This window comes from Lynx canadensis, chromosome B3, assembly GCF_007474595.2.
Source record: "Lynx canadensis isolate LIC74 chromosome B3, mLynCan4.pri.v2, whole genome shotgun sequence".
Taxonomy (NCBI): domain Eukaryota; kingdom Metazoa; phylum Chordata; class Mammalia; order Carnivora; family Felidae; genus Lynx; species Lynx canadensis.
Genome location: NC_044308.2, coordinates 68,921,238 through 68,937,282, shown reverse-complemented (window position 1 = coordinate 68,937,282; position 16,045 = coordinate 68,921,238). Strand labels below are relative to the sequence as shown.

General features: G+C 44.7%; 1 protein-coding gene across 1 annotated transcript in view; it reads right to left on the bottom strand.

Annotated features, from left to right (window-relative positions):
* The window catches only part of RYR3 (ryanodine receptor 3), a 357,957-nt gene that overhangs the window by 168,164 nt on the left and 173,748 nt on the right, over window positions 1–16,045 (bottom strand). The window contains 6 exon segments of the mRNA XM_032593518.1: window positions 377–514; window positions 2,100–2,202; window positions 7,575–7,775; window positions 9,889–10,684; window positions 12,382–12,608; window positions 12,941–13,027. Coding sequence (XP_032449409.1) covers window positions 377–514; window positions 2,100–2,202; window positions 7,575–7,775; window positions 9,889–10,684; window positions 12,382–12,608; window positions 12,941–13,027 — 1,552 coding nt within the window.

Below are 16,045 nucleotides of genomic sequence, written 5' to 3'. Positions count from 1 at the left end.
CACTGGGGCAATTTGCAATTCTAAGGAAACATTGCAAATGATTGAAACAACAATGATTGAAGGACGGAGACCATGGAAACCTAAAAGAAAGAAGAACAGAAATCTGTTTATAGGCATTTTTAACCAGACAGACAAGAGCAGAGCCAAAGTAACAGATCCCTCAGGTTTCAAAAGGCTCTGAAAGTAAGGTCTTTAAATTAGAAAAGCATAGCTCCAAATACACAGTAACCACCACCAATTATAAAAGAATGCCCACATGCCTCCTTTGAAGCTTAGACAGTCCACCTCTTACACAGCATTTGTCAGAAAGCCAATTCTCTTCATTATGTCAAAGAAGAGCACTGTGTCAGGAGGACTGAAAGGCATGGCCACTTACTAGGGCATCTCTCTTCCTCCTCTGTTGGCTGTTCCTTCGCAGGCTTGGGAGGGCCTTTGATTTTATACACCAAGGCACGGAGTTTCCCAGCCCAGGAGTTGTCTTCCTCCTCCTCTTCTTCCTCCTCCAGGGGAACACCTAGCAAGTCACAGAACAGAGTGAAAATCTTGAACAGTACATAAAAATAACCACCGTAAGATTGAAAGAACATAAATCTCTGCTTCCTACCCTTCTGGAACTTTCTCAAGATGCTATAGGCAGCCTCCCATAATTATTTACCTACAGGATGTCTTTTTGGAAAGTATTTTAAAAAGATAATTCCTTACATACAAAAACACCAAGTAATTTCAAACCCTAAAATCAACTCTTTTTTTTTTTTTTGAAGTTTATTTATTTATTTTGAGAGAGAGAGAGAGAGAGGGAACAAGCTGGCTCTGTGCTGTCAGCACGGAGACTGATGCAGGGCTTAATCCCATGAACCATGAGTTTATGACCTGAGTCAAAACCAAGAGTTAGCTGGATGCTTTAATTGACTGAGCTACCCAGGTGCCCCTAAATTTAACTTATTCTAACCTGTACCCTAAAAGGGCTCTAAAGCATCTAGAAAGAGTTAACATTGAGTCATTTCCTATGCAAATACCACTTATTTTCCATATATTAGTCAATCCATCCATGTACAAGCAGCACAAATGCTGAGAACAATTTAAAATCAGCAATTACGTATCAAAGGAGGGACTGCAGGCTTACAACTGTTATTTAAAATAGTTATGTATTAAAGTAGGGACTGTGGTTTAGAATTGTTAAGGGCATACGTTATCATATTTATATCACTGCAAAAGATAAGAAGCAAAGGAGATCAGAATCTTGGTTCACCTGGGAGCAGAGTCCAACCATCTAAGTAAAGTGGGTGAAGTTTACACAAGTTAACAGTTATTTTCCTTCTTCAGAGACCCTGTTCACTCTCTTCTATTTCAACAAAATTTCTTCTTGGTAGAAGGAGTTTCCACCATATATGGATATGGCATATATGCCAGAATTATTTTCTGTATCTTCTCTGACCCCAGTAGTCCAGGCAGAATCATTTCTTGAGCAGTTAGAATTGTACAGTTAACCCTTGAACAATGCAGGGGTTAGGGGCACCATTCACCCACACAATAGAAAATCCACATATAACTCTGACCCTCTACAACTTAACTATGAATAGCATACTCCTGATGGGAAGCCTTACTGATAACATAAACAGTCAACTAACACGCATTTTTAAATGTGATATGTGTCATATACTGTATTCTTATAATAAATTAAACCAGAGAAAGAAAATATTATTAAGAAAATCATAAGGAAAAGAAAATACACTTTGAGTACTGCACTCTATTTATGGAAACAAAATCCCGCATTACAAATGGACTCACATAGCTCAAACCCCTATTACTCAACAATCAAAAAGAATGAAATCTTGCCATTTGCAACAACGCGGATGGAACTAGAGGGCATTATGCTAAGCAAAATTAGTCAGAGGAAGACAAACATCATATGACTTCACTCACATGTGGAATTTAAGATACAAAACAGATGAACATAAGGGAAGGGAAGCAAAAATAATATTAAAAAAGGGTCAACTGCACTTTTAAATACAAAACTGTCTTCCCAACCCCCACTAGCTTCTAATGAAGGAATCGGGAACAGACTTGTCTTTGATAAAGCTTTCATCTCAAAAGCTCACCACAGTGAATGAGAAGGTCCTCATGGAAGTCATATAGCTCCTCTCGGATCTCTTCTGGGCAGGGGCAATTCTCTCCCAGTTGAAAGTTAAGAAGCATGTTGATCTTTGAGGGACAAAGAAGAATGGGTAAGTGGTTCTCGGTGTTGGCCAAAGAACTCAGATCCTGCCTTAGACACCTAACATTCTTTGCAAATTTTATCTACCTCAAACTTTTTTGTAAAGATGACCATACTTAAACGTAGCTTTCACCTTTTCTCTGATTATAATGGTAATTTATTAACTGCACAAAATTTGGAAATACCTAAAGAAAACTTACTGTGATCTCACTACCCAAAGATAACCATATTTAATGATACTTAGTTCATAACTTCCAGGCTTTATGTATATAGATTGAGAGCATGCATACTCTAGATAAACATTTCTGAGGTCAGATTTCCCACTTAACAATTTATCTTCAGCATTTTTTTTTTATTGATTGTTAACAGGTACACTGCATTTCATCATAAGATGAATAGCAATTAGTGTAAAATTAATGACCTGTTAAGAAATATTTAAATTGTTTCCATTTTTTTGTTTTTATAAATAAATAAATAAATAAAGTTTGTTGGAATTTCCTTTTAACTAATTTTTGTTCACATCTCTGATCTTTTTTTTAAGGATAAACTCCTAGAAGCAACATGACTGGATCAAAAGGTTTGCACATTTTAATGGCTTTCAATAGGAATTGCCAAATCACCCTCCAGAAGGCTTACAACAATTTGCATTTTAACCAAATTTATTCAAGAGTGTGTATTACTTTGCCATCTCCATTACAGTAATGAGAGTTAACACATTTTCAAATATTTTCCAATTTAATGGGTAAAAAATGTCACATCCCTGTTGCTTTAATTTGCATTTAATTGGTGAGGTTGAATTTTGTTTTTCCACACATAAGAACCATTTTCATTTCAGTATTTTATAAATTTCCCATTCATGTTCTTTCTCCCTTTTTCTTTTGGGTAATTTTCTTTTTAAAAATTAATCAGGAGGCGCCTGGGTGGCTTAGTCCGGTAAGCCGCTGACTTTGGCTCAGATCATGATCTCACGGTTTGTGAGTTTGAGCCCAGCGTCAGGCTCTGTGCTGACAGCTCAGATCCTGGAGCCTGCTTCAGATTCTGTATCTCCCTCTCTCTCTGCCCCTCCCGTGCTCACACTCTATCACTGTCCCTCAAAACTGAATAAACATTAAAAAAATTAATCAGTATTTTGCACATCCCTAGACTATTAACTCTTTGTAACATGTTCTCTAAATATATTTCCCAGGTTTTAGTGAGCTTTTAACTTTACCTACAAAAAAAAATTTTTTTTTTGACATGCAGGTTTTAACAGGTAGTTAAACACTCATCTTTTTTCCTTTAGTTTTGTCTCAGGGAGTCTTAACTGTTTTTTTTTTTTTTTTAATTTTTTTTTTTTCAACGTTTATTTATTTTTGGGACAGAGAGAGACAGAGCATGAACGGGGGAGGGGCAGAGAGAGAGGGAGACACAGAATCGGAAACAGGCTCCAGGCTCCGAGCCATCAGCCCAGAGCCCGACGCGGGGCTCGAACTCACGGACCGCGAGATCGTGACCTGGCTGAAGTCGGACGCTTAACCGACTGCGCCACCCAGGCGCCCCGAGTCTTAACTGTTTTAATGCCATAGACCACTCTGACAGTCTGTTAAAACCCACCCGATTACTGCTTAAATTAGTATTTTGAATACGTAACATAAAATATAGAAAATTACACACAGAAACCATTATTGAAATTTAGTTATCAAAAACCATAAAAAAGAAATCTGTGATATAGTAACATGTACTTGTTTATTAACCTATTGGACAAAAAGATCTAGTGGCAGTCTCATATCCACTGTGATCTTGAAGTAGTGATGAAGTAAATGATATTTCAAGGTATGATACTCATTGTGACACAGTATGAGAAAATGTGCTATTTCTGTTGTTGCTGGCAAAGTCAGCATTAGTATGTGCTTGGCAGCATTAACAATTCAAAGAAATGCTATCAGAGATTAATGAAAAGTTGGTAAGTATGTGGTCATTCATTTCCTGGTCAGATTCCAGGGTGTCTCAATTCTTTCCAAAGACCCACGACCCCAAGGCAGTGAATACTGGGAGGGACTGAAACAATAACTAGGGGTGATGTTCTCCACTTTGCTCGCTCAGGCAGCGTAACCTGAACACCAGGCAAAGATACTTTCTCCTTCTGTTTAGAATTTCTACATTAAAAAACGTCACCATCTCTTTTATTGTGTTTAATGTTGGTAGGAAGACGCTTATTTAAAGCTTCCACTGCAAACAGTTTTTTTGGAAGTTGGTGGAAGTGTTGCCTGTAATAAAATAATATCCATAAAATAGGTTAGGAAAGTAATTTTTGTGGTTGTTCCCCAATGTTAAATTATGGTAGTTACATCAACATAGATTGATAGGTTGTTTATGAAATAAAAACAAGATCTGAGGATCTAGTTTCAGAGTCAGAAAATTGAATTCTTTGCTGAAAGATCTTGCCGTAGGTGGAATACTTGGGAAGCAGTGGCCCACCAGCCGGCAGGTCAGAAAACCAAAAGAGGAATGGGGCACCTAGGTGGCTCAGTCAGTTTAGTGTCTGACTTTGGCTCAGGTCATGATCTCACTGTTCTGAGTTTGAGCCCCACATTGGGCTCTGTGCATACAGGTCAGACCCTGGAGCCTGCTTCAGATTTTGGATCTCCCTCTCTCTCTGCCCCTCCTCTGCTCGCACTCTCTCTCTCAAAAATAAATAAACATTAAAAAAAAAAAAACAGTGGAGTGAGCTGAACTTTCTGCTACACAGGGCATACCCTTTAATGATGCCTTTTCTACCTACCTACTACTTGCCTGTTTATCTTTTAAGTTTACTCATTTTGAGAGAGAGGCAAGGAGGGGCAGAAGGGGAGAGGGAGGAGGGGAGAGAGAGAGGGAGGGAGAGACAGAGAGAGACACACAGAGACTCCCAAGCCCAAGCAGGTTCCATAATGTCAGTGCAAAGCCCAATGTGGGGCTCAAACTCAGGAACCACGAGACCATGACCTGAGGAAAAATCAAGAGTTGGTAGCCTAACCAACTGAGCTACCCAGGTACCCCAATGATGCCCTTTTTAAAGTCAAAGGCTTACTGACTGTGCCTGGCTAATATGCCAATGACCACTGGACTAATCTTAGTTTTACCTACTTTTGTACTTGGTTACATCCCCCAAGTATATGTTTTTTTCATCTCTCTGATCCTATATAGATACAAGGCTGAAAACTTTTACTTTCTCCTCAAAGGTTACAGAAGGATGAGATAATTGTATCATTGTTTTAAAATTCTAATTCTTATACACCCAATTTTCCACATGATTTTGTATTGCTATCCCCTGAAATTGATCTGAATCCTCCTTTGTCCATACTCAATTTGGAATTATTTAGAGAGCTCTATTGGTTGGTTCCTTCTAGAAATGAACATTCTGTGAGGGGTGGTAGGTGGGACAGCTGAATTTGATAGGAATTAGTGTCTTTTCTTTCATTTCATTCCTAGACCAACATCATCAGTATTACCTGGAAACTTGCTAAAAGTAAAAATTACTGGGCCTCACACTACAGCTACTGAATTAGAAGCCCCGGATCACCAGTCTGTTTTATTAAGCCTTTCTGGTGATTCTGATATCCGCTCAAGAATCATTTAGTCTAACACATTAGGGAAGAATTTCTCAAGTTCCATCTGAAACCAGTCTGAAATGATTGCCCAGGGGAGTACTGAGAGGGCTAAAGGAGGAAGTGATAGCAGGCCCTGGGGACAGCAGAAGAGAAGGTAAGGAGGTAGCAGGTGAGGTGGGAGCCAGCATGGCCCTTCCAGGAGCCAGGATAGGATCAGTAGCTGTGTCCATGAGGACAGTGTTAGATAGACAGTGCAGGTCTAGTGGGTTAAGCAGATGTCTCAGAAAACATACATAAACTCTACTCAGTGGGTCACTGGCAGAAGACAAAAGAACCTTCCAACACTGAAACTAATGATTCCACTTACAGAATGTTTACCATATGACAGTATCCCACTAAGCAATCTAAAAAAATGATCTCCTGGGTCCTCCATAGAAGGGAGGGAGGGACATACAAACATCCTCATTTTGCAGCTGAAGAAAGGGAGACACAGAAAGGCAATTGCCTAAGGCCACACAGCGAGAGAAGGGGGAGCCAGAAAAGGAGCCATGCATCACATTGTTCTTCCTGCCCATTATTCACAAATAGGAGTCAGCATCTGCCCAATGAATTGGGAAATGTTTGCACAGGTTGCCAGTCCAAAAGCAGCCTGACAACATTTGGAAAGCCTTTAAGAGTAATCCAGGCTCACTGCGCTTCCCTCAGTACGGTATGAATTACCTCCTCCCATCAATTCAAAGGGCCTTCTCAGTGTGCCTCCAGCAAAGCGATGATAAACTTTGCCTAGTCTTTACAAGGCCAGCATCATTCAAGTGAATCTTTTAAAAGCCAAGATATGTGGTTCACTTTTAAGTCAATATAAATATCTATGTTCTACCAAATAGGTTAGGAAAGTAATTGGACCAAGTTGTACCATTAATATCAAATGGTGGTAATTATACCTGACAACAGTTTATGGATAGACTGCTTATTAAATATACAGAAGATGTAAAGATCTGGTTTCAGAGACAGAAAGCAAATTTCTTCACTGAAAGATCGTCTGTTTTGAACACTTAGGGAGCTGTGGCCAAGCTGCCTGCAGGATGTACATGGGAACAGGGGGACAAATGCCAACTATGTTCTGCAAGGTGTCCCGCCCCTATCTGCCAGTTACTCACCAGGATTTTGAGTCTTTTCAAAGCAGTCTCCCCATATGGGCAAGGCTGACTGCAAGGCGGGGGTACTGTACAAAAATGAAGACAATCCCTCACAGAAGGGACCTCACTTGCCCAGTCCTGTTTTCCTCGCTTCTGGGGGCTGGGAGGCTTTGTGAGGGTCTTGGTCACAGGGTAAGGGGCTTCGGGCACTTAGCCGAGGAAGCCTGTGCACCTGCTCTCGTAAGTCAGGAAACGTCGACCAGGCTCTCTTGATCTCTAATACAAAGGAGTGACTTCTGCAAGGACTGGACAGACATTCTTCTAATGGTGGATCCTTGCTGGTGTAGAAGCTGGGTCGTGACAGGGATCTGGTCTTTGACTCAGTGACAGGGCACCGGTAGGAGCAAGCAAGGGAGGAGAGGAAGCCCCGCCCCATGTGCACTTCTGGATGGGTTATTTTCCCATCTAAGATGATTGGCAGATACTCCTCGCTGCCATTAGCATCAGACCAGGCCTGTCCCCTGGCACTGTGCTGGGTCACTGACTGGCCCACACCTTTCACGGGCGCCCCAGGCACATAAAGGTTTCACGCGCCCTGCTCTGTAAGGTTCAGGTTCACCCCACTGGCATGGAGGCTCAGGAAGAGTTTCTCACCTGCTCCTGGGGGGGTGAGCGGAACTCCCTGGTTTTCCGGGCAGTCAGGGCTGCAGACATGTTCAAGGCCTGCATGAGCTCGTTGTAGCGGAACTTCTGATTTGCCTGGAGCTTAGAGACATAAATGTCGCCAAATGCCACAATGGCCTCCACTCGATGCTGCAGCTCACAGTCACAGAGATAGCTGAGGAGCTCACACATCTGCAACCAAAGCGTATATTTATGCTCATTTAACAACACTTCATAGACATTGGTGAAGCAGCTAGCATCCCCATTTTACTGAGGCTAACACTAAGACTTAGGCGCTCTAAGTGACTTGCCCAATGTCACACAGTGACCACAGAGCCGTTACTTGGATCCAAGTCAGTTTGAACCGAGCCACCAGCCCTTTATCCTAAGGACAGGAGAACAACAGGAAAACAAGCTCACCAAAGACAGAATGAACCTGCCCGTGGAGAGTGAGAACGGCATTCCTAAGAGAATTCTTCCCTGGCTCTAAGCTCCCCATGGAAACCAGCACTCAACTGCACGGGAGAGCTCTGGCTCCTTCCTGACATCTTCTGGCTCCAGATGATGGGAACCAGAGACTTCTGTTCCCCTCTCTTTCTTTCTTGTTTGTTTGTTGGCACTGCTTTGTCTGCCACCAGTTCTTTCGGACTGTTACTAGTCCTGATCTTATTGCTACTTGCACTTTCACTAATAAGAAAAACAGCAGCCAGAACTTATTGAGCTCTAATCACCTGACTCTGTGTTAGGCACTTGCCAGACCTGCTCCTTCAAACCTCAGTGTGTTCCCGATACTTTTATTCAGGCGTAAGTTCTATGACCCCATCTCCACATAACCCCTTGCATGACTAACAGACACTCTCCAGTCCGTCTGGGCAGAGACAATAATGTCCCTGGTGTGCTCTTACCTAGCAGGCTAGTCTCTGGCATATCTGCAGGTGACCTAGGACCCAGAGCACATGCCCGTCACACTTGTGATTACAGTTATCACATCTGATTAGAAGCTGTATGTGCCAATGAAATAGGAAAACTAAATTGAAAGACTAGGGAACATCCGCAAAAGGCAAGATGTTTTTTAAAAAAAAATACTCAAAGTTGGGTGTGAGTTAGACAACTACAAAAAATTGGGGGAAAATCATTAAAATCTACAAGTGTTCTGCACTCAGGTTGCTTTCCAATAACCTCTAAATCCACAGTCTATCTTCAAGATACCCCCAAAACTGGCCATCAGGCACATCACACTGTATGTGACAGGTGTCATTTATGCAAAAGAAAGGACTCTACATGCCAGGCAGGGACTCACATGGAAGAAAAAGTCTCAGCTCCACATCCGAAGAGCACATTTATGTTTTAATAAAAACGTTTAAGGTATCTGTGTAAAATTTGTTACGTATCTCCTCTACATACAACATTTTGATGAACTGACACCTACCAATCCCACCACATTAGGTAAGAGAGCTTCATTTGGAGATTATTGTAACACGGTTTATGATAAAATATATTTCATACCGTATTTTAAAGATAAAAGTGAATATTACGTTTTATTCAATTATCATCCACATTTTACATATTGTGAAGCCAAGGCTTTGGGAGGCTACTGACTTGGCAAGCCTGTAGAGCTGCTACGTGGTCCAGGGATGCCCGAGCCAGGCTGACTTTGTGGAACAGACTGTACTGCTCTGTCCACTTTCACTTCTCTTTTCTCAGTGCCCAGAAGACAACAGTTATCATCTTCAGCGTATCGCTGCTGCCAGCTTCCCTCTGGTAAGACTATGTCTTAGGAAACGTTGCGGCTTCCTAGGTGATGCCAAGGGGGCAGCTCAAAGCGAGCATGCCTCTTCTCCTTAGCTCAGACGGCAGTTTGTTTGCATGCCAGGACAGCACGTCTACACAGGCTTGGTGATCAGTACATGGCAACAAATAAGCTCAAGTGATGAGCATGGCCACCGTATGAACCAGTGTGGTCTTTTCCACAGCCAAAGGCTCTTCCTCTCCTTTCCCGACAGGGGCTCACAGAGAAGCCATTTAGTCCCAAAGGGTAAGAGGTAAGATGAGGGCCAATCCATCACTAGTTCCGTAAAAACAATTCTAAGGCACGTGCCTTATTGATGAGGGTTAGCACTTTTCTCTTGACTTTGGGAGTACATTTCATGCCAGAGAAAATCATGAGCAGTGAATGTTCTCTATCCGTATTTCCACTACACTCCAGGTTTAGGCCAGCACCCTCAGTCCCAGCCTTAGCTCCCGGCTGCACTGTCACCCTCCCCCCGCACTTTGCAAAGGCAGGATCTTTGCTGCCCTGAGTTACCTGCAGCTTGACGGACTCTGGCAGTCGGGTCTGCAACAAGCCTTTGACTGGAGCCTCCTTGCCGGCCTTTTCTCCGGCCTCCACTGCCTTCTCCTCCACCTGGGTCACTTCCTCCTTCTCTGCTCTGTTCTCCGTCTCCCCACTGTGCTCCCCAAACACAGAGGGATCGATCAGGAGGAGGATCTGCCTGACGTCATCGTCATCAAACACCCCCATGACCAGCAGGGTCCCGATGAGTTTCAGCACAGGCACAAACTGGAACTCTACAGACCCACCGACAGGGTCCCGGATGTGAGCCCCGCTGTGCTGCACTGCCTCCGTCAGCATGCTCAGTGCCTTTGTCTTGAGAATCTCCAAGGGGATCTCAGGGCTCTGCTTCTGGTGCTCCTCACTGGTCACGACAAAGCAAGGGGTGGAGAACCTGAACCCTGGCTTGAGGCACGTTCTCAGGCCCACCCCAGGCAGCCCATGCCTCTTGGACTCATCTGGATACAGGCGGATTTTTCTGGTGGTGCTGGTGATGGGGATGATGTACTCATTCTTCATCATTAGCTTCCTCTCCTTAGCGTTGGCCAGATGGATGCTGATGAGCAGGTCATAGAAACCAGACCGAAGGAGGCCAGGGAGGTACTTGTTGTCAATGGCGTAGAACAGCTGGGAGAGATCCACGTGGCCGCATAGGGCGTAGGCCACGCGGCTGTTTCCCAGGGCGCACACTGCACTGTAGAGTCGCAGCGTGTGGTAATGGAACTGCATCAGGTCCTCCTGCTCACAGAGCTCCAGGACATCCACACACCTGCAGATAGGACAAGCCATCAACCACTCCACGGTTGGAAAAGAATACGCCAGCGCTCAGCAGAGTTCTTCTCTTTGAATCCCCAGGGATTGCACCCAACTCAATGAGGGCAGAGGGCATAGAAGGATGGAGGAGCCTCTGCCCCATGCCCTCGTACAGGTTATCATTCCTCTCTCAGTTCTGGTCCTTATCCCAGTTCCTGATAATCCTCCCTAACTCAACGAGTCTCAAAAGTCTGAAAGACTTAAAGACATGGATTCCCAAATATGAAAGTGCTCCTTATTAAGGAAAACCCTCCCAAATGGAAAACTGAAAAACATTCAGGTGTGTGACAGAGGTGACTTGGTCCTCTTATTTGTGGGTAGAAGGGGATCCTCTGCTCCCCAGTACAAGAGCCTCAGGCATAGCTGAAGGGGCCACCTGGGTGGCTCAGTTAGTTAAGCGTCTGACTTTGGCTCAGGTCATGATCTCACGGTTCATAAGTTTGAGCCCCTTGCTGGGCTCTGTGCTGACAGTTCAGAGCCTGGAGCCTGGTTTGCATTCTGTGTCTCCTTCTCTCTCTGTCCCACACCCACTTGTGCTCTGTTTCTGTCTTTCAAGAATGAATAAACATGAAAAAAAATCAGAAAAAAAAATGTAGCCAAAGCCCTCTGTCAATCCACCACCCACAGCATCTGTATAATCTCCAAATCTACCATCATCCACAGGGCCTTCCCTCCCCTGAAAACAAACACACCTGCACTCTTGTCCCGAGAGGAAACACTTTCCAAATTGAGTTCAGTTGGCATCATCAATTCACCTTCTCCTTCCTGACTTTAGAAGCCCATTTACAAGTCTGTCTTGCTCCCTCATTTTTGGGGGGGGGGGGGGGCTCAGAGCACAGCCTCTGATCCTTGCTTAGATTTTCTGTTTTGTCTTGCTCCTCACCATGGATCTGAGGATCCTTTGCAACTGGCGTACTTGGCTGGATTCCTATTTGTTTCCTGCTCCTTCCCTATACCAGCCTGTCTTGCCGCTGTCCATGACCCAGCAGAAACCTAAATGGGAGCTGTGCAGCTATCAAATCCTGCCACCGGCTCCCCCATTACTGTATGTTTTTAGTCCAACAGATCAAGGGGTGATAATAGGCTAGCGATAAAATTTCTTTCTTTCTACATATAGAAACTATGCTAGTGTAGATTCACCTACACAATTCCATTTATTTCTCCCTGCAGTCTTCTGGACGGTCATGTATTTTATGTATCATGAGGAAACACAGGTAAGTTATAGGAGTCATTTACCCAAGGCCACAAGGCCAGAAAGTGATAGTGCTGGGATTAAACCCAGGCCATAATCCAGGAGTACTTCTTACCAAAAGGAGCCCAGGAGCCCATTCTTGGTTCTCTAGGCAAACTAGGCATGCCTCATTTTCTCCCTTCTTGTCATTAATGACATATATTTCAGGGTCACGTTACACCTTTTAATTAAAGGGATAGAAACACTCCTGACTTCGGACACTCAGAGAGAAGGCCCTGTGGCAGGCATATCGTAGTGGATATTCTGCTGTTTCTAAGTGAATAATGTAAGTGAGGAAGGAAAAGAGACACTGAGGTTTTTGGGAAGAGAGCAGGGCCCTTGGCCAAGGGGGGGATGCTGCTCCTCCCCTTCTCCTGCCCGCCTCCCAGGCCTGCCCCCTCCTCTGTGGGTCCCTCCACTACCTGTTCTCCTCAGGGATGTGGAGCGCCATCATCTGCAGGGGCTCCAGGCACTGCACCACCCAGCCATGGCGCTCGCTCACCCGCTCTGTCTCCACCTTCAGGAAGCTGCTGGGCATGCGGCTCCAGAGCACGGGCTGGATGGTTTGGACGTCCAGCCGAGGTGGACACTGCGGAACTGGGTTCTTCTCTTCACTCTTAAATATGGCCGCCGACAAGGGCATCGCATTCTGGGGCAAGGCAGAAAAGGCATTCAAAGGGAAAGACAGGTGCACTACAGAGATGCTCAGTTGCTGGATAATGCAACACGGCCCATGATAACCAATATGGTGAGTATGAACTAAAGAGAGACAAATCAATCCGGAGACCTTTAAGGCTTTGCCAGCCTTAATTAAAACCTTGCATAATGGGTTATATTAACATTAAGTAATTCTTTCAGCACCCAGTACAGGGCCTGGGTGAGAAGGGATTCCCTTGTTTTCTGAGGCTTAGAAAATTTTCCCCTAATGGTCAATGCTGCCTTCTTTTATCATAGCCATTGGATGAGGAGGCTGACCAATACCTTCAGCTTCCCAAGTTCAAACTGAAACAATGAAGTGCTCGTGGGCTGCAGGAAGACTGCTGGAAACACTTTGGTATTGGGCTCCACCTGGAAACCAAAACAAATGGACGTTTGCTCAGAATTATAAAATCGCAGATGGCTAAGCCATTGGGTGCATTCATCAACACCCTCATTCTAACCCTAGCTGAAACAGGACAACTCCCTGGCGGGTCATTCTCTACTCCTCAGAAATTCTGAGACCTGGTGCTTCTGGGAGTGCAGTCACTGCTCTCCACCTTATTCCTGCCCCCCACCAGCCCCCCCCACCCCCACCCCCCGCGACTTGGGGCTGAACATTCCCACAGTCTTTCATTTTCTCTCACTGATAATAGTAGCCAAAATCTTCCTCCAGTACTCAGGACAGTCACACGTGGGGAGCTATTAACATACCACCAAGGGTAATGCCTGCTTTTATTCATGGAATGATGTGATTCCTGGCTTGTCATAGAGCAGGGAGACACCTGGCATGCAGGTGGCACCATCATTCGTCACTCCTGCCCTCAGGAAGTCATCACTGAGGGTGGTGCAAGGACTTCAGTGTTATTTCTGAAGGCAAAAAGGACTTTGGGAAGGCAAGCCCAAAGGGCGTCATAGGACAGGGCTTTTCAACCTTGGCACTACTGACCCTTTCGGCTGGGTGGGTAACTCTTTGCTGTAGGGCTGTCCTGTAGGACAGATAGCAGCATGGCCTGCTATCCCACCCAGAAGATGGGCCTGGCCTCCACCCAGAAGATGTCAGTACTACTCTCCACCCCCAGCACAGTCATGACAACTAAAAAAGTCTCTGTTGATTGCCAGATGTCCCATGAGGGAAAAGCATGCCCAGACGAGAACTGCTGTTTTACAGGCGAGGGCTTCCCTGAGATAACATAAAGAGGCTGCTTCCAGAACCTATCTCCTTTTCTTAGAACCTCTCCTTTTTCTTGGTTCCTCTGGACTTCTCTGTAACCCCCTTCTCACTCTTTATGACTCTAGAGCTCACCTTAAATAGTGTAGGATTCACTGTCTTCCAGCTGCCACTTAGATGAAGTGTGTGGATTTATTTATGACAGTAGGGGCTCCACTTATCAACTGCCCATGTTGATTAGCTTTTTAAAAAATGTTTATTTGTTGAGAGAGAGAGAGAGAGAGGGAGGGAGAAAGAAAGAATCCCAAGCAGGCTCTACTCTCAGCATGGATCAATCTCACGACTGTGAGATCATGACCTGAGTAGAAATCAAGAGTAGGATGGTCAACCGACTGAGCCACCCAGACACCCCTGATGTAGGACTATTGATGAGACTTGGAGACCACGGAAACAGAAAGGTGACTTTAATTCTATCAACTAAAGTCCTTTGCCTTTAAGTAAATTCAGACATTAGGAAATTCTTGCAACTCTCTTGCAGTTAGGGAATGTTGAGTATCCTGGACACACTCTAAGGTGGCCCCAGGGAGCCACTCTCTCCTACAATCCCCTCCCCAGAACCTCTATCTTGTTTCTAACAAATAGAATATAGCAAAAGGGTGTGGAGATTGCTACTCCCTTGATTTGGTTACGTTTTGTAAGACTGTGTTTCGGTAGACTGGAGAGAAGGTTCTCTACCTGGCGTTGGAGAAAGAAGCTACCATGGTGTAACAGAACCTGTGAAAGGCTACACGACAGGAGATTTCAGGGGGGTTCATGGGACTAGGAGTGCCCCTGGATGCAGCCATCAAGAAAGGGACCCTGAAACCTACAAACACAAGCACCTAAATTCTGCCAACAAGGATAGGGCATGCCTTGTCGGCACTGAAGATGGAAGAGGCCACATGAGAAGGAATATGGACACCTCTGGGAAGGAAGGGGAGGAAAGGAGAAAAGAAAGCAAAGAAGAACGGACCTCAGAACCTTGGCCTATAACCACAATGGATCCTGATGACAACCTGAATGAGCTTAGAGTGGATTCCTCCCACAGCCTCCAGACAGAGGCAGCTCAGCCCAGCTCATGCCTTGACTTTGGCCTTGTGAGAACCTGAGCAGACAACCCAAACTTACAGAACTGGGAAATAATAAATGTATGTGGTTTTAAGCTATTAATTCTGTGGTCACTTGTTAAGAAGCAATTAAAAAACTGAAACAGTGGCTTCGCAGCCAAGTTCGTCGGTTTGATAACAAATACTTAGCAAGCACTTACTAGGTGCCAGGTCCTATGTCAAGCACGGGGACAGCAACAGGCATGACAGATGGCCTCTGTCCTCTAGGAGGTGACATTCTGGATGGGGAGCTTCCATATTTTTTTTTTTTAATTTATTTTTGAGACAGAGAGAGACAGAGCATGAGCAGGGGAGGGGCAGAGGGAGAGGAGACACAGAATCCGAAGCAGGCTCCAGGCTCTGAGCTGTCAGCACAAAGCCCGACGTGGGGCTCGAACCCACAGACCGTGAGATCATGAGCTGAGCCGAAGTTGGACGCTTAACCGACTGAGCCACCCAGGCGCCCCAAGGGGAGCTTCCATTCTAATGTTAGGAGCAGCGAGCCCAGATTTGAGGCTGCTGTGGAGTGCCATGGACCTTTTTTCTATTTAAGGTACCTTTTATCTCTGGCTGATCTCTTTTATCCTTGCAATAATAGACATTTTATTTCTGATCACGTGTGAAGGTCAGGGCATAGGAACTGGCCTGAATTGAAAGCTAACCCCTCTCGTAAATCTGAGTCTTGTAGCTGACTCTGTTCTCAGAGCAGTGTGGCTGGGGTGGCAATAACCGAGTATCTCTTGAACATACATTTTATCTCTCATTTCTCCCATGATTACGTAAATTAAGTGCGGCAGAAAGAGATTTTCAAACTGCACAGCAGTATTTAACGGGGAGGTCTAGAAACATGGTCTGAGAGAATCCTCCTCTCATTATTTTGGTCACTGGTCCTTTCTGAATAGAAAGCCAGTATATAAATATTGCTGCCCTGTTCCTCTTGAGATAATTGAAAAATGAAAATGGCTACGGCTGCAGAATAATAATCATCCCATTGCCGGGAGACCAGATGCATGGCTGGACACATTGGTGTCTCGCCTGGAATGAAAAAGGGGTTGGCCAGGTGTGAGACACCTG